Raw genomic sequence first — 19,937 nt, 5'->3', positions numbered from 1 at the left:
GTCTGGATAGGTCACTATGTAGGCTAACAATAATGCTTTCCTATTTTATTTTTAGATCACATATTTTTACTTGAGTATAATGCCGTTTGTCGTTGTTTCTTTGGAAGAATATTATATAATTAACAAGCCTTTTAACGTCACAAGTGATTATTGCAGACTGGTACTTTGACCGAAGGCAGAACGTTATATCGTTTCGATACAGTCAGTGACCATGACAGCGAAGAGTCAGTTCTCGTCTCCAAGGGAATGATGTCGCATAGTCTTCTTGAACCAATCGCTAGCCCTCCACTCCAAAGTAAGCATAACGCAGTTACAACAATTAATTAACACATTTATGCCTAGCGTCTAGAAAAAAGGCCTGGCAAACAGCGTAGACCCAGATGAGACGCCGCATCAGGGTCTGCGCTGTTTGCTTAAAGGAATTTCGGTAAGAAATATTCTAAATATAGAAATAAATATACTAGACATCCCTAATTTTGGAAATAAATTGATCCCATTTAGAAGGATGGGAGAGTCCACTAGGCATAAATGGGTTAAAACAAATCTCACAATGTGCCAAAGAGTATTAGCACAGTCTTACTCATCTTGATGAATTCAAAACTGCGTATCTATAATGTTAGACAACATACTCTACACAAATAAGAAAGAGGTAATAACATTTTAATGGTACTATGGTTTTATGGTTTTCTTTCCGATATTTAACCATTCGAATAGGACCTGTCTTGAACAAGACCTTTCATAACTGTAAAAAAATTTGACTTAAAAATGTGAGTCTTTCGTGAATCTTGATGTGATATTTAAACATGTTAGATTTTATCATTATAATCAGATGATTTTTAAACTTATTGAGTGATTGTACAGTAATAGATAGCTTTTCGCAGTTAAACAGTAAAAAATACACTTTTTGTTCATATCTCGACGGATGTCAGTCTTTATTGAAATTCATTCAATCTTCAAAATTAGGCTTAATTTCTTTTTAATTAATTATTTTTAATGCAATTTACAAATAATGGCTTTTCGACTTTGGAGTAACCCTATAATGCGTGTCAAAAACAAGCTAATTCGATTTGAATTATACTTCCAATTTTGTCGCGGTCATCACAATAATCACATATCACATCAACAAATCGTCATTTACATATGGGTTAATTATAGTTATTGTATACTATATCATTAATAGTTTCAATATAGATAATTCAAAGTACCACCTCTGTAATTCAGTTTGATTACAAAAGCCTTTTATAATTATTCGATTTAAATTCATTTTTTTTTTAAATATGAAATTCAGTTTTGTTTTCAAACTATATTATGACATTAACAACAGCGGTTTGAAAGAAAGTCGAAATACTTCATAACACTTGTGTTGATTGATTTCCTACTTGATTGATTCAACATGGAAATTACCCTTCACAAGTTAATAATGAAATACGATAACGTACTGAGCAACCCGTCCCGGTTAATAAGCTAGATATGTGAACACAATAACATCAGAACATAACTGATTGATGATTTATTGATTGGGAGACTTAAAGCAAAATTTATGTTGATAGACGTCGACAGGATGAATATGCGAAATACTATCAAACGAGATGTAAACATTTACAAGACATCATGCCATGCGAGATAACTCTGACAAAATTTGACTCCGATATTACAGACCATGTAATAATAATCATGAACATATTCCTTGTATTCGGAATTAGGGTCAAAATTACGACAGTCTTGTGTTATGTACAATTATGCATACATATAAAACTCGTACCCGTGTTTAATTATTTATCCAGTAAATCTACTAGCACTATGATCGAAAATTACCTAATAATTTAACGTTGCAATTATAAGCATATTTGAGAAATGCAATACATTTTGAAAAAAGTAAACAAACAAAACCAAAAAGCTCGAAACATATTTTATATTCGTGCACTTATACATTTTTGTTAACATCGTTTATTAACGGTAGTGTTGAGAATTTTTAATTTTTAATTTAAAATATATATCTTCATATATATCTTCAATAGCTCATGAGGGCCATGAGCATTCTCGTGCAAAGCGTGCTATTCCGAACACGATTTTCACGACGGAACTGGGCGTGTTCGTTGACGCAGCGACTTTCACATCGCTGCAGTCAAACTACCACGCCATCAGCCCTGAAGACAAGGTCTACATGATTGGGATTAGACTTAACGCGGTAGGTTACATGGGATGCAAGTTGTCGTTTTGATTATGCTTAACGTTACAGGTCGTTTATGCTTCAAGATTTGGCATGGTTTTGATAAAAACAATAACACGGTTAGTTTCTATGTGACGTAACCTAAAGTATGGTTTTGATAATATTTACAGCAATACAGTAGGTTCCTTTGTGATGCAAGGAATGTTATTTTTTATTATGCCCCCGAAGAAGGGCATATAGTGATCGGACTGTCCGTCCGTCTGTCCGTCCGTCTGTCCGTCACACTTTGCGTTTAGGTTTCAAAAAATGCTCATAACTTCTATGTCGCTTCAGATAGCAATTTCATATTTGGCATGTATATGGACAATGCCTTTCCATACGCACACACGTTTTGACCCCTGTGACCTTGACCTTGAACTTAGGGTCCACGTTTAGGTTTCGAAATCTGCGTTTAGGTTTCGAAAAAAGCTCATAACTTCTATCAAGCGTTTATAGGGGGCATCAGTCATCATAAGGTGACAGCTCTTGTTGAATTTAAGGCGGTAGGTCGGCATGTGATGCAATCTTCAACATGGTTTTCATTACATAAAACACAGTAGGTTGCTTGGCGATGAAAACTGTGGTATTTGTTTATTATCCAAACGAAATTGGTTGATATGTGATGCAAGCTTTGACATTGTTTGATTATAATAAACGCATTGGTTTTAATGTGATGAAGCTATGGTATGATTTTGATAAGACTGACGCGGTAGATTGCTGTTCCATGTGATGCAAGGCATTATATAGACAGTTTTGTTTATGTTCGAAGTAACTGTTGACTGATTAAACAACAACAAACACGATATTCAAAAAGATATACAATTATTTATGTTTTCGGCAATGATTAAATTTGTGTTGGTTTCTTGTGAGAACAATAAAAAGTATTTTTTAATGAATATTGTTCTACGTATTGACAATTATAAGTACCAGCAAAGATTTATGCTGGTAAAGTGAGACTTCGGTATAAAAAACTGTACCATCGATGTTCGGAACCATTTACGTATGTTTACAGATAACATATGTTAATCAATATAAAGGCATCTTGTCTGATCAAATCATATTTTCCAATAGATTATTTAGTACTGTGTTTGCAAATTGATGGTTAGTTTCTGAGTAACAAATGCCATTTGTTTACAGGCGCAAGCACTGTTCAACTACATGCAACAAGATCTTGGCTACACGGCAAAAATGCAGGTCAAGAGCGTCGAGTTGTGGGAGACTAATCCAGTAGGTTATTCAACCATCTTGTCCATAAATAAGTATATTTGCGTTTCATTTTATTGTTTGCATTATGTATCATCCTTTTCGTTTAAAGAGACTTTCAATCAATGCCAAGAAAAATCACGTTACTGTTGTCAATGCAAGGTTTAAATTTCGGGATAGGGTCGTCATATACTTACATTCTTAAATAAAAAGAGGATTTGGTATAGTGGTACGAAACATAAAGGAATATGTATAGTGACAAAAATAATAAAGCATATGCCATTCGCATCTTGACTTATTAAAGTGATATTATGCGCATTTTTCATTGTTGAATTGAGCTGAAAAAGTATTAACAGGTCAAAAGAGCTAGTTAAAATGTGGCAACTGACCAATTATCTGCATATCATCTTGCTACCAGTTGTTTATACAAAATATTTATTATATGCGATATTTTACATGACTGCCCCAGTCCTCTTAACCGAGCGGAACTGTCTTTTTATTAGGATCGGAGTAAGTGTTCGTATGTCGTATGAAGATATATAGTTGCAAGAAGTTAAAATGATCCGTAAAACAAAATTGTGTCTTTGTGTCGTATGAACGAATCTGCACTAAAACTAAATTAAGATTCACATCGTACATGTATGATCAGCTGTCAAACGAAAGTACGGTTGATATTCAAGTGCATTATTTTTCTCCTTTCGGGATATTGTTTTAGTATGTTGATGCTGCATTAACAAATATAAGTGTATATGAAGTGAAAACACCAACAATAAACAACGGTTGCGATAGACACCTATAAACATAGCATATACTGTAAGATGCGCATAATATCTCACTTTATTGGGAAACATCTTATCAAATGAATTTTAGTATGTAAATTATTGACTAACAGTCCAAGATTACTCATTAGGCAGAGTAGGCAACTGTCTATGGACCCACGACTTTTAGGGGCCCCGTAAGACCGTGACCAAAGAATTTTCCTTACTTACTTAGCCTGATCTAATTATTTGACGAATACATTTGTTTGATATCAACTGTGTGTTCAGATTAAAGGCCTGATAGTTTTTTACCAAGTTACTGTCACTTGTTATTTGCAAAACCGTATTGTTTTGCTAATCTCAAAGAGTAAAAATCGACTGGGCAGTGGCGCTCCAATAAGCATTTGGCGTGGGCCCTTAAAGTGTCATTGTTTATGGGCCTCAATGTTGCTAATCCGACACTGTTGACTTAATCATCTTTTTTTTCCGAATCTCAAAATGCACACAATGTTTCATAGACGATACTCGGCGGATGACAAAAATGTATTATATTCATAATCTCAATATTATAAATCCGGAGTTCCAATGTTTGTTTAAATCGTTATTGGAACATATTTTCTTTCTTTAATAATCCTTATACAAATACAATATGTGTGTATGTGAGAAAGTTTCAAATGAAAATTTTCTCTCCCCTAGGCGTGGTATGTCCTCACGCCTGACAGCATCACTGAGACGCGTTCCTCGTTCTGCACCGGAACCAAAGACCGAAACGATTTACTTGCAGTCGACTACAACATTCTCTTTGCTGGGTCTGTATGCTATGATGTTCTTAAAATGAACGTCGCTAAATGTTAGTGAACTGTTAATGCTTCGCCTGCTAACAAAATAATACAATATTAGTGCTAATCTGGTAAGATTATTTTTCTTGCTTTGACCATGCACGTAAAAGCACTCAAACACAATCTTCTGACACTAACATGCTGTTGTTCAAAGTTTGGTAAAATGACGATTTTTCATAACAATTGTCATAAATTCAAAACATCACGAGTTCTTATGTTAAAATAAGTGCACTAACACTCATGACTAAGACAATGTAACAATATTGGTTCATAAATGGATGATAATCATGCAAGATTGGTAAAATAACAAAGCATTTGGAAAGCTTTGCCGCGAAAGTTTGAAAAATGCGTAAACAACTAATAAAGCGTTTATATTTAGTTGGTAATTATTAAGAATCGCGTAATGCAATGGTAGCCCAGTCGCTTTGCTTCCTTCCAGAGTTCACAGATTCGAATCCAGGTTATGGCCTTTGTATTCAACTTTTTTCATTATATTTCATTAAGTTATTACTAATATATAATTCACAATAGTATACATTTGTTAATAAACATATCTAATGACAAAAAAGGAAATCTTTGATAAATACCTTTAAGGAATTGTATGAATTGTATAAAGTATTGTATCAGATTTTCCTCAAGCAGATTTGTAAATACATTGTGTTCCAAAAGTAATGCCGTGAAAAGGTTTGTTCGAAATCTGGGCCAATAGACATAGATGTAGGGAACAATGCAACAACTTTTATAAATCGCACTATTGCATGTTTCAGAGGTAATGACATGATAGGGTTTGGCTCAATTTCGGGCCAGTGTGTAAAAGGGGCATGCGCCGTTGACTTCGACTTGAACTTCTATTCTGGCTATATCACTGCACACGAGCTGGGGCACTCGTGAGTACAGGGTTATGCGTTTTTTTTTTGTTTATCTTTTGTTCCAGATAAATGTCTGTATACCTTCATAGGAAAGATTGTATTGTTAGAAATACAACTGTTTTTTTTAGTTTAAGTACGATGCTAAAAGATACTATAAAACGCATTTAACTTATATCAAAATAATTGTATCCAAAACTAAACATTCTGTTTAATAACATACATTCATTTTTAGGATAAATATAACTTAACTGACATTAACTAGTTTTCAATGGACTGCATTATTTTCTAAACATGCAATAAAGCGTATTTAACACAACATAATGTATACATGCAGAGATGGACAATATGCATTGTTTGGGTTTGATTGTTTTACATTTGCGTTTTATTTGTTTCGGAGTAACATTATGAAATTGAAGCTTATAGAATAGCTGATACGTTGAAAACACTTTATAAGAATTGCAATTTTCTCAAAATGTATATTTTTACCACTTAAAAACAATTTCTAACGACTCAACATTGTGAAGGTATCGCTTTACAACTGGTTTTGTTTAGTGTACATTCTTTAATGTAATTTCAAATGATGGTGCCTTTTTTTGTGAAATACAGCTTGAATGATTTAATTTGTTGTACTACGTGTGTAAACACGCATACATTTGCGATTGCGTCACGTGTTTTTTTTCTGTCTTCAAAACATAATGAGCGTCTGTGTAAAACATAATCCAATCGCTTTGCTCATGAGAAAACAGCTCATCGTCTGTACTACAAACTTCCATCTCGTTGCTTGATCAAGGCTGGGTATGCACCACGACGCCGATAAAGGCTGCTTCAGGCCGGATTCGGGCATAATGGAGGCCGATGGGAATTATGCCGATAAATGGGCCTCCTGCAACAAGGTGGACTTGGAGGCTTTCCTTGCGTAAGTTCAAAGTTATTGTGATACATACACTCAATATTGGATATGGCCAGTTTTGCTATGCTTAAATGGTAAAAAAGAAAGGCTTTGTAATTACATTTTATGTTTTTAAAATGCTCATATAAAATGTGCATATTGTTTGAATAAAACTGCACTATGTTGGCGTATATTTGTTTAAGTACTGAACCTATTTTTTTCAAAATTTGATATCTAATCATAAGAATATTTGCTGTTCGCGATTGTAAAGTACAGATATTGTATAATATTATCCACCAATCACTTGTACAGTTTTTTCTATGGACACACGGCTTTCAGTCGATAGGTGTGGTAAACATTGCATAATGTATTTGTTATGTTTGTTTTTAAAGTATGGAATTGTAAATACGTGTGTTTGCATGAACATTTCCAAAATTCATGACAATGTATGATCTTAAAGGGATCTTTTCACGCTTTGGTAAATTGACAAAATTGAAAAAAGTTGTTTCAGATTGGCAAATTTTCGTTTTAGTTATGATATTTGTGAGGAAACAGTAATACTGAACATTTACCATGGTCTAATATAGCCATTATATGCATCTTTTGACGATTTTAAAACCTAAAAATTATAAAGCGTTGCAACGCGAAACGATTGAATAATTTGGAGAGTTCTGTTTTTGTCGTTAAATTTTGTGAAACTACGAAGATTGCTTATATAAGGTATAAAATACGTCCACTATGTGTACTCGGCGGAATAGCTCAGTAGGCTAAAGCGTTTTTACTTCAGGACTCTGGCAGGACTCCAGGGGTCACTGGTTCGAAACCTGGTCCGGGCTATGTTCTTTTCCTTTTTTTAATTTTATTCTTGATTTTTTACTGGCGCTTTTACGATCCAATGTTTACATTTATCGATATAAAGCATTTAATGAATAAGTTAAAAAATGCCAAAATCTGTGAAAAGGCCCCTTTAATGAGTAATTTATAAGATATTTAAGTACGAATTGTAGTCTTCACATCGGTCTTAAATATTCTATTTAAAAATACTAACATATAATGTAAAAGTATGTGTAGCAAAAATGCGGACAACTTGATCGCTACGCGTGTTTCAGTACATATACCGTAGAGGGTTTGTTCGAAGAGATTGCGTCGTAATGACATCTCTATGCCGTTGCACACGAAGCAAACCATCAACTCTACCGTGTTTGTATGAAGAAAATGTGAAGTAAAACATAGATCATGCGAACATTTTGTGTGTTTAAGAATATCTTCTTCTGATGGTTTGTTCGAAGTGATTGAGCTGTACTAAGATGATCACATGGCTGTTGAAAACTTTGCATAACATCCAATGTAGCGTGTTTGTTTTTAATGTGGTGTCAATGGATCATGTGATCTTTTTGTTTGTTTCAGTACATCAACTGCCGCGTGTCTGTTCGTAGAGAATGTGTTGAGCAACCAAGTGGATGTTCTCCTACAAAACGTACAGCTTATTGGTCTTTTGCCAGGTTAGCGAAGTTATTTTTACGTTCGACTAACGGTTTTGGTACGTGATGGGATTTAAGTTCACATTTTGGTTCCAACTTTACATTTATATCAATAAAATAATGGGATTTTATGAGAATCTGTATTGATTGACTACATTTATAAACATCGATATGCCCCATTGCAATCTAAGATTCCATGTAAACGCGGGGAAAATAAGAAACTCCAATTTTAAGGACCTCAAAATCCAAAATTTGGAAAAAGATTTTTTACTTTGATGGATGAGACAAGGGAAACATTTCCTTACGAATATAATTAATACTAAAATAATTGTTTTTAAATGATGAATTATGACTGAAAAAAACTTCGTTTTAGAGTCATCGCCATATTTTTTTTCTTTGTTTCACCATAACGCATAACAAACGGCTTGTTTATTATTTATAAATCGTGCGATACCTAATTATTGCACATGAAAACACATTCTATGCATAGATTATTAACCCTAAAAGAATATTTCATTCTTTTCAACGGTTGCAGGGTTTCAGATGACCCAAGACGAATACTGTGAGAAGAAGTACGGAACCAACTGGATATATAGAGAATGGCACTCAAACGACTGGGTAAAAGTCGTTAGACCTTTTTTATATATCTTATTTAAAGCTCACCTGAGAACGTTTCTGTTAATGAGTATTTTTAATACCGTGATATCCGTGCGTGCGTCCCTCAACATTTTTATTCAAAAGACATCCTCTCCTTAATCGCTCGGCAGATTTTTAAGAAACCTCGTTAACAATTATGAGGTCTTCAGATGTTATATAAAGCGCGGGATCGTTTGACGTCACCACTGAATAAATGAACTCTAATGAACGAATGTAGATCAGATGGTGCGGATGTTTCTATTTTAAATGCTTTTTAGATTATGAGTGTTATTTTTATTCGAAATAATTATATACTTAATGGTAATTTGTGTAATAATGGTCATCTTCAAAACAAAATGAACTTTTAATTTTTATGTGGCTAAAGATAGACATTAATAGCCAAGCTTTGTAATTTGGCCTTCTACAACCATATTTGCGGCTTTGTTCTGAATTGCACGACGATAATATTTATTATATGATGCAGCTTCTGTTAAGCTTTTTAATTCCGACGAGATGTGGTTGATACTCGGTTTGAATAAACTTCATCAGACATCAGAAAAGTAGAATTCTGGTGCTCTGTTCTGTATTTAACCATTAAAAAGTGAAATGTTGATTAAATTGGAATCCGTATTGCTTGTTAATCGAAATGCCATGATATTGAATTGTATCCACATTTAAATATTTTATAAATCATTCTGGGTCAAGTATGAGGTTCGGGGTTCTTTATACGGATTTAAATCCCCAATGCTTTGTAGAAACCTTTCTTAGGCGGTGTGTCTTATCTACTACATTTGTTTTGTGCCGTGTTGTTTGGCTATTCGTTGCTTGCAATAAATATTAGACCGCAATGTATCATAAGGTATCTGTCCTGCTGGTGAAACTGAAGGGTCGCTTTATGCATTTTTACAGGAATATTTCTTTGGCTGCCACCTTTAAAAACTGTTCAAATAATTTTGGTCATTTTGTTAATCAATTCCAAGGGCAAAATTAGGGTTACACGAAAGAAAACTTCAAAACGTATTTTCATTTGAAACCTCAAGGCTTTTTGCTTTCATATTTGGTAAGTTGAATTTCATCTGGTCTTTTACTAAGTTTGTTCAAATTATTGCTTTTAGATCAAAACTGGCGTCACATGTTTTACATTCGTTCATAAATGAACTACCTTTAACTAATCTTCTTTAATTGAACCTCAAAGCCAAAGGCTTGTACACTATTTATGCAACATTATCCAAAGGTCATATACAAAGTTTGTTCAAATAATGCGCCTGTGATGAAAACTGGCTCCGCCCTGGAGATCACCAGTTTTCTATAGGCTTTATGGGAATACCTTTTAAAATCTTATTGTCTCAACCCCAGTTTAAAATATTTGAAATGGAGAATCATCTAGCCGCATTTTTCAAATGTTGTTGAAATAATGCGTCTGGGGTCCAAAATGCTTGGCTCCAGGTGTTTATCAGTTTAACAAACCCTTACATAGGGAATTAACAAAAAAACATTTTATTATCTTAAACCGTAAAGCCAATATCTTTCGCAGTTGGTAGGTAGTAATCTATAATTGAAAGAAACTCTGCAAAGGCAGGCAAAAGTATGTCCATTGATAACAACTTTCTCCACCTCGAAGGCCACCTGTTGTTCATTGACAAATATAAGGTAAACCTTAAATTTTCTCTGAAAACGCAAACTGCAAACCAATCCGCTTAATTATGTTTTTGATTTTGCATGTGGTGTCATCTAGTGGTCTTCTAAGAAGATTGTTCAAATAATGCCTCTGTGATCAACACAGCCCTCGACACAAGGGTCAACAGTTTTAAATAGACTTTTATATGGAGTACATTTGAATAAAATATTCGTGTCTGAAACCACACAGCAAATTCAATGTTTAATATTTTACATTTTGTAGCATCCAGAGGTCATCTAAAAGTGTGCATTAAAGCATGCCGTTTGACTCAATCACAGAAGTCCCAGATGCATCATTTATATTAAGCACTAAATCTCTCTTCAATAATAAGACCAATGGATTTTATATTACGTTTTAACATCAGAAAGCGGCAATCTACAGAGGTTGTTCAAATTATTTTCGTTGGGGCGTTGATATGTAAATATTATGAAATTTTGAATTCGTAACCACAAACCAGGAGTCTCTAGTATTATTCCACAGAGCTAAAATTTCTCAGGTGAGTATTCAAGGACCATCAGAGTCTTCTAGTATTGTTTTGAACTGGGTCGTCATTTGGCTGTGAGTTCATTCATCTATAAGTCCATATTGTAAACATTAAAACCGCAACCAATCACTGTTTTTGTCCACAGGGTGTTTGCAAATGGCATAGTTGTCTGAATCTAAACTCGGGTCTGGCCTTCGGCGAGCTGAGCGAAGACACAAGCGATATCCCGGGGCGGATCTGTAGCGAGGGTCACGTGTGCTCGGGCGGCTGTGTCACGTGGGATAGCGTTCGACTGAACACGACGGGAATGACGGTTGTCCCCGGGGGGTGGAGCGAGTGGGGAGCGGCGACCGCCTGCTCTAGATCGTGTGATACCGGAACAATCATCCGACGGCGTACGTGTACAAATCCTCGGTATGTGTTCCGTTTTACTATTTGTATAAAACTAGACAAAAGAGAGTATAAAAGAATTATCAGCGATTTGTCTATATGTTAAATTACAACATTTATGTGATCGGTTCTTTATTTGGTATCAACTTGCTTAAGTGTAACTTTCTGCCGCGAGTATTTATAATAAAATATAATAATTTCCCTTTGATATTACAAACGTTAAGACGGATGCAACCTCCGCGAAGAGATATGACTGGTTCTGAGCAAAGCTCTTTCATTTCCCTGCCTCTGCCACAGTTCAAAGTGTAAATAATAGCACGGATAAGCAACAAAAGAACATGTAACAAACAAGAATTCTTCCACTTAACGTATCAACAGTTCCCCTTTTCACGTAGCTATCAAAGTCTACCCTTAAAATCTAGAGCTAGTGTCTTTACTTATTTAAAGTTTATAAGGCGGTGATCGGTTAATGTCCATTTTAGTTTTTGAATGTTATAAGCTGATGCAAACTCAATTGTTTCTTCTCATATACTATGTCGCATACAAATGATGAATGATTTTAAATATGCAATGAGGCAAAACGGTCAATTAGAACTTTGAAAATATATTCTTTAAAACAAAACTACTTGTGTGATGTATTTGATGAACAATAATGAACCTGTAACACACTCCACAGGCCGCAGTATTCACCTACGTGCCCGGGATTATCTTTCAAGGCAACATTGTGTAACACAGAGGTAAGTATTCGACCAATCATTCTGGTTTTAAAGAGACCTTTTGGTAAATTGTCAAAATTAAAAAAAAATGTTTCAGATTCGCAAATTGTATTGTAGTTATGATATTTGTGAGGAAACAGTAATACTGAACATTAACCATTCTCTAAAATATCCATTATATGCATCTTTTGACGATTTAAAACCTGAAAATTATAAAACGTTGCAACGCGAAACGATTGAATAATTTGGAGAGTTTGGTTGTTATAATTTGCTACACATTTTCACATTAATTAGACGGTATATCGCGGCTAATAACCCTGTCGTTACCTTCAGTAATGTCAAGACTTAATTGTAAAAATATTTATAGTTTATCTGCTCTTTTACTTGACCACATTGAATTTATTTATTTTATTTAAAAGCAAAAACTATCCACGTATGTGCACCTATAAAAATGAAGATGTGACATTTGACTATCTGTAAGGTGAAGGTTAAACTTTTTCCGAAATATAACCTCCCGATACTATAAAGTATGATACACTTCAAGGCCCATTTTATATAAGGAGGTAAACGGCCATACAACATCATTACATAACATTTATGTTTGGGAATATTGTGTGTTTAGTCCATAACTAAACCATCTATTTAAGGATTAAAAGACATGGCTCACGTGTTAAACTGAACTGTTTGTGGTGCGTGGGAGCCACATGGTTGCCTTGAAGGTTATACATGTACTTAAAGATATAAATATAATAAAATCCATTATTGGTCATCAGAGATGTATGCCTGTGTCAAATGTAGGGTAGGGGCATTAATAATTAATGCCAGTAATGACTCTAGTTTAAATTACTTTAAAATGATGCATTTTCCTTGCAAAGTAAGCTTTAGAAAAAAAATGATTTTAATAAGGTTGTTGAAAAAGAGGATTAATTTAGTAAAGTAGTTCAACGTGAGCATCCAGATTACGACATTTAACCTAATTGCTTATACATATTTCCATAGTTGTAAGTTTAAACTTGCACGATTTGGTGTACTGACAGAAGCTCAAGCTGAAACGATTGCCAAAATCTGAAAATTATTTTTATTGCTATCACAATTAAAATCAAATACGTGTAGAAACTCAACTATTGTGTGCTTATATTAAAGCCTTGTTCTTCTGACCCCTCGACCAAAAGCGAACTGATAGTCAAAAGGGCTGGGGAAGTGTGTTCGAATCTTATTACCGCCGGTCGCCTGGGCGCGGACAAATACACAGGCACAGGGAAAGCTTTTGTGTCTTCGGGTATGAAAATTTTCGTATTCTTAGAAATGTATCAAATGGTATTTGATAAATACCGGTACATATATAAATCAAATAGAAATATTGAAGCGATTGACGCAATTGGTTTTCAGAAAATATCATAATACAGTGGATTGGGTTACATGTGACGTCTGAATAAAGTTATGCGCCATTTCTATATAATTATGTCATCGCTCGCCCACAAGGAGTTGTTATTAATCTTGTAAAATTAACCTTTAACACAATCACTAACATGGAAGTATCAGTTGTATCCCACCACTATTATATTGCATGGAAATCATTCTACACGTAGTAAATAGTATCTGCCAATTATTACAACTCGCACACCGTAACACGAACTTGCATCGCTATTAAAGTTGTATACGGAGTGAAATCAAAACATTAGATGCCATAAAATGTATAAAATCAAAGATAAGCTGCCAATTTCAGAAATAAATGTCACAAAAACTTGAATTATGCTTACACATTATAAAGATAAATATGTATACCAACAAGTGCGTTTACTCTAAGGGAATGCTCAGTGCGAAGCGGAGTGCACTCTGGTTCCCGCTTTACAAGGGTCGATCACCTGGGGCACCGTGCGTTACGCCATACTTCCGGACGGCACACCCTGCTCTGGGGCCGGATCCTACGAAGACATTAAAGGATACCCACGTGGGACTGGGATCACATCGACGTGTGTTCAGGGATATTGCTTAGTCAGTTTTATGCTGTAGTAATTTGTATTTCTATTGTTTCTGTTGCTAAATTTGTATTGTTGAATTTTGCAAATAACTCATTTAAAACCTTGTAAAAAACTACAGCTTTCAAAGGACGCAAACTCTCCTCAAGGTAGACAATATTCTATGTCTCAGTAATACAATATCAGTTAGATCGTTCCACTAGTCCAGCGTTCCCATTTCTTTTATCATTAGTAGCATAGTTATTATTATTATTGTTATTATTATTATTATTATTGTTATTATATTGTTTTCGGAATGTATTAAATAAAACGTTCATTGTATGTAAAAACCCGAGCCAACAAAAACATAAAGATGTTATAATTCATACGAAATCGTCAAGTTGTATAGTATATACGTGTTGCGCTAGCCTGTTTTATCAGAACATCTTAACATGCAAAGTTCTCATAATTCATAAATATATCAATATGTAACCCTTCGTACAACCATGAGATAAACACTATTTACTAGTAATTGTTTCAAGTTATTAACTTTTTTCAGGGTATTGGTTGTGATGGCAACGTCCCCGGGGCAGGCATAGACAAGTGCGGTGTGTGTCAGGGTACAAACTCCACATGCACGAGTGTGGACGACAAATTTTCCTCGGCAGTGGGAACCAATGATCGCGTAGAGCTCGCACATCTTCCCAACGGCACCAAACTGATACTGGTGTACTTTCCCTACCCCAACATGCAATCCTACTACGTCGGTATAACATAATGTTTATAATTTCCCTTAATAATTATAGTGACTATTATTTTTGTTAGTTTTATTAGTATTGATAGTAATAATAAACAATAATAATGAGAACAATAAAAATACTGAAAATTAATTACAAATAATAATAATACTTAATATTATTTTGATTATTACTAGCAGTATTTATATTATCAGTATTTCTGCTAGTTTGGTATTTACAGTTTTTAATTGAATACCGAAACAATAGTTATCATTCATGTACATAAATAATGTTTCAATTATAGCTTAGAAATTAGCCTCCTTTTCTAATACGTGTTCATATTTGTGAACGTTTGATAAATTGGTTGATGGTAAACTTACTATTCTTGTGAAGAACTGTGGGACGCCAAAGGAGCTGCAAAGATTTCTGCCCTAGTGAACGGCCAGTATGACCTTTCCAAGACTCCTGTGACGGTGGGCGGGGCGCAGTGGTATTACTACTGGTGGGGTCAATACCTGTACACGTTTGGCACTATAACGGAGGACCTGTATCTCAAGGTATTACCATGTTCGGCTGATAGCTCTTTAAGACCTACCAACACCGACTTAGCGCCCAAAACACACAAAGCTTGTATTATCAAAAGGCATTTAAGATTCATACTATAACGTATGTAGATACGGCAGGATAATTTAAGCGATTGTTAAGGCTATAAATGTGAGTGCTTCAATAATTCAGCTAAGTATATCTTTAAAATCGATAATAGTATACATGCAATTGCATAATAACATATCTCGGGTATATAGGCAATTAGAGTTTGTGGGCCGTTCCATATAGGTGACCCATTTTTAATTTTTTATAACTAAGTGTTGTGTTGTTCTGTATCACCTCGATATTGTTGACTGAATTAGAATTTACTTTCCTTCTGGTAGTTAGTAACAGTTGTCATACTAACTTGTCTGAAGCTGTATGATTTATATACACGTACTTGTTACTATCTTTTAGATTGTGAACAATGGGGCGTCTGTCAATCAAGGAATAACATTTGGGTATTCTATGCCGCTAGGTAAGGTTTATTCCTGTTGTGATATTCATCCTCATGTTATATTTATTTAACTTTATGTTTCTTTAAAAAGTGTCTTAATTTCAATTTTATTAAATTCCAATAAACAAAATTAAATATGTATACAATCATTTCGAATAAAAAATCATTTTATGGAAACGCTACGAATGTAGTAGTACTGTTGTGGTCTATTTAATTTAATTAATTTTTCATCTGAAACTTTCACACAAATGACCAGTTCCTGTTATTCTATAAGAAGAATCTCTTCATTACCATTAATGTTGTGTAACAAGCATGTGCTATGCCAACTTGTTTGAACCCGTAAACCCTACAGCGGCCACTGTAACAACCGTAACAACGACGTCAACATCAACGGCAGCACAAAGTACTACGTCATCAACGACAGCACAAAGTACCACGTCATCAACGACAGCACAAAGTACCACGTCATCAACGACAGCACAAAGTACCACGTCATCAACGACAGCACAAAGTACCACGCAATCAACGACAACACCAAGTACTTTGCCATCAACGACATCTCCAAGTACAACATCATCAACGATAGCACAAAGTACTACGTCATCAACGACAACACCAAGTTCTACGCCATCAACGACAACAACAACGACTACAACCACAACATCTAGTACAACTTCAATGCCAGCGTCCACTCTTACTTCTATTGCTACAAGTATTTTGTTTTATGCTTCAGTTCAGTTCCAAACATTTATGTAGTGCTTTGTGCTTAACGTTTTGACTTATTTGCTTATACGTGTTAGTATTTGCATAAACAATTTATTGTATTATTTTGACATGTAATTCATTATACGATTAACAAAGTACGTTAAGAGAATGTAGTTTATTTAATTTTTTGGTTTTGCTGTCTAACAAATGCTTTATATTTAATAATGGCCATTTTACGTTTTATTCGCATGAATATGTAGAACTGTCGCAGCTAGCGACGCGTAAAATAGCATGGCAACGGTGTTTTGTGATTTCGTAACAAATGTCCCCCGTCGGCAGACGCCCAGTGTGCAGAGGATGACGTCGATAGTCAAAAAAACTTGGACGGAAAAACATATCCATAAAAATTATTCTACCAATTTGATATCAAACAGGCGAAATTATTTATCACAGCACAAATATTTATACATAAAGCAGTATTATGAAAAAATCCGCAATACTTTTATCATACAAACACATAAAGTATAAAGTTAACTGGAAAGAAAAATGAATAAATGCTACCCTCTTGTGCGAGGATAGCAAAATACCTTCATAAACTGTTATTTGAAATGAGATGTTAGTGATTAAAAAATGCATGATTTAACATGTATCACTAGAAACACATTGACTATTTGGCATACTGTGTGTAACGTTGACATTATCTGCATGGTAATAATATTTAGAAAAGAACAACATTTAAACTAATCAACGCGGCAAGTTATTTATGATTTGTACTTGGTGTTCTTTATTAAAAAAATAAATGCCTTACAACAGACAACACATGCTATCATCAGTTTTAGTAAAAGACAATTACATACGTTACCACGTGCAACTGTTTCTTTTCCAAAAACTTAAAGTAAAAATGTGCGTTTCATATATATTTTGTCAAAGGAATAATATAACGCAGCCATGATGCATGCAACTGCACAAATAGAAAGCATTGCACCCATATTAAAGCCTTAAATAACAAGCTTTTTTTTCTTTTATAGAGATAATTTGGTAAGTGCACGTTTTTCGTTGTTATATTATTTATTTTCATTATTGTGTGTTTCATTTGCATTTCTTGTTTATCTGTTATGTTATTCACTGTTAACGTAACATCAGGTTTAGGTTTTCACATTCTTATGTTTTAACATGTTTGCTTTAAATTTGTAAATTGGTTACCGGCTCATAGCTGGAAATTATATGATTGCTTTAGTTATTTTAATTATTTGAGGACAACAATATAGAACCCTTACCGTTGTTACAACAAAACAATACGGGTATAATTTCTAATAAAGCGCGGAGCAATCTTGCTTCAGGTTCGGCGACTCCTGTGCCACAACCAACTCTGACATCAACAACAACGCAAGTAACACCAGCTATTGTCTCAACTACAACCAGAAAGGTGCGTGTCTTGCACTATTTTAGCTATGTAAAAATAATATTGATCCATTGAAATAAGATATTTAACTGGTTAACAGACTGTTAAATATATTTATCTTCAACTTAAACGCTACTTAGCTTCGTTTTAATTACGTCAATTACATATCCGCATCAACTCTCTCATTTTACCAAGGATGTCATAGAAATTTTACAGGTGCTGATTTATCTAGTATGCGTAGATATTCTATTCTGTAGTTAATTCTTTAAAAGAATTCACTAGACACAAACATGTGTAAAAAGATTTGTAAAACGTTTTTTAGTTTTACATAAGCAATATTGACATTTCTAATTGCTCCCGACTTAACCAAAGTAAGGCGTGTAATCGGAAATCTAAATGAAACATCTTGACGCTGAACATGAAAATTTCTTTCCGCAAAATAAATGTATATATGTTTGACATTTAATTCAATAAGTCCAGATGTTGACATGTGCGTTCGGATATAGTGGATATATGTATGTGTTCATATTTCTTTTAAATGGTTCTAAATATTATAAGCAGGCTAAGGGAGACAACTAGTTTGAGGTTGCACTACTCTGCTGTGTATTTTTTAGTGCAACGGGGGAATGATAATGTGCACAAATGGACAATGCATCTACTGGTACGAACTGTGCGATGGGCGAAACGATTGTGGGGATAATTCTGATGAATTGCAAGACTATTGCGCCACATCTCGAGGTATTAAACATTTGTCCTGATTTTTCAATATCTTCGTGAAATGTAAAAGTACCATTATATTTTAGAGAGTTTCTTGCATATCATTACACCAACATTTGTTTACGAAGGCAAGGGATATGACACAAAATATCAAATTACAGCTAAATTTAAAACATGACTTTACTATTCGGTGTGGGATCGGCTAGGCTGATTAATAATTGTCATGCAAAACAGCATCATCAATTTCATTACTCATATTTTGTGCTTTTATTTAATACTTTCAACAGCACATCATCCAGAAATTTAGTAATATTGAAATGTATATAACGGTTTAACCTTTTTTTGCAGGTCACAAAGTGAGATCAGTCCTGATGGATATCTTTATTTATCATGTGATCATATTTTGTTTGATAAAACAACATGATTTTATAAATATTATGTAAAAAAAGATTGCTGATGTCGACGGTGTTTTGGGTTTCTTATGTGTTTACTAAATGTTGTTAAACACATTTAATGTTTTAAACTGTGTCATGTCAAACTTATTTGGACATATATTTGCTATTTTATATTGGTTTAATTGCAGTTTCATGCATAATGCATTACAAATAATATAACATGTACATACATTACAGAACTTATAATGACAGGTAACATCACGTTGCATGACATATGTTCCTTGATTAAATATATGTGTATGCACAATAATTGTTGTTTTGATAGCGTTCATGTTAATTTTACTTTATGTACAAATAGATCAAGGGAACTTTTAAGAAAGCATATTAAGATGCATATGCCCCATGGGGTAAACTTTTGTATATTGTATGTTTATAGTGAAATCTAGTTAACTATTCCACTTTGAAACCGCAAAACTATACTTTTGTTTAGCGGTTCTCTGTCGAAGTTTAATTCAATTATTCCTCTTAGACTAAAATTTCCCTTGCCCTAGGGGTCACATATTTTACATATCGTACTGTGACGATTTCTTGAAGTCTTACATGAAACAATAAAATATGAGGCTTTTAAATTTGATATATATAATTATCTCGAACTCATCTACATTGTTTTTCTCAAATAATGCCTCTTGGATCATGCCCAATGTGTCAGCAATTTGAGAAGAACATATTTCAAAAACTTAAAAAAATCCTCTCTGCTAAAAATGCAAAGCTAATGGATTTTACTATTTGGTATGTAGCATCACCTAGTGGTCGTCTACGAAGTTTCTTA

At 34.1% G+C, this 19,937-nt stretch overlaps 1 protein-coding gene across 1 annotated transcript; it reads left to right on the top strand.

The window, feature by feature from the left end:
• Nucleotides 1-1,009: 1,009 nt before the first annotated feature.
• On the top strand, nucleotides 1,010-19,073 carry LOC127835479 (A disintegrin and metalloproteinase with thrombospondin motifs adt-1-like). The gene is made up of 18 exons (XM_052361924.1): nucleotides 1,010-1,028; nucleotides 2,019-2,188; nucleotides 3,347-3,436; nucleotides 4,867-4,979; nucleotides 5,777-5,896; nucleotides 6,669-6,794; nucleotides 8,175-8,269; nucleotides 8,784-8,866; nucleotides 11,192-11,460; nucleotides 12,113-12,173; nucleotides 13,296-13,431; nucleotides 13,960-14,147; nucleotides 14,670-14,877; nucleotides 15,241-15,404; nucleotides 15,850-15,910; nucleotides 16,242-16,601; nucleotides 17,935-18,020; nucleotides 19,062-19,073. The coding sequence occupies exons 1-18, from the start codon at nucleotides 1,010-1,012 to the stop codon at nucleotides 19,071-19,073; spliced, it is 2,361 nt and encodes a 786-aa protein (XP_052217884.1).
• Nucleotides 19,074-19,937: the final 864 nt, after the last annotated feature.

This window comes from Dreissena polymorpha, chromosome 6, assembly GCF_020536995.1.
Source record: "Dreissena polymorpha isolate Duluth1 chromosome 6, UMN_Dpol_1.0, whole genome shotgun sequence".
Lineage (NCBI taxonomy): Eukaryota > Metazoa > Mollusca > Bivalvia > Myida > Dreissenidae > Dreissena > Dreissena polymorpha.
Note: the sequence above shows the minus strand (reverse complement) of the source record. Positions and strands in the feature narration are given on the sequence as shown.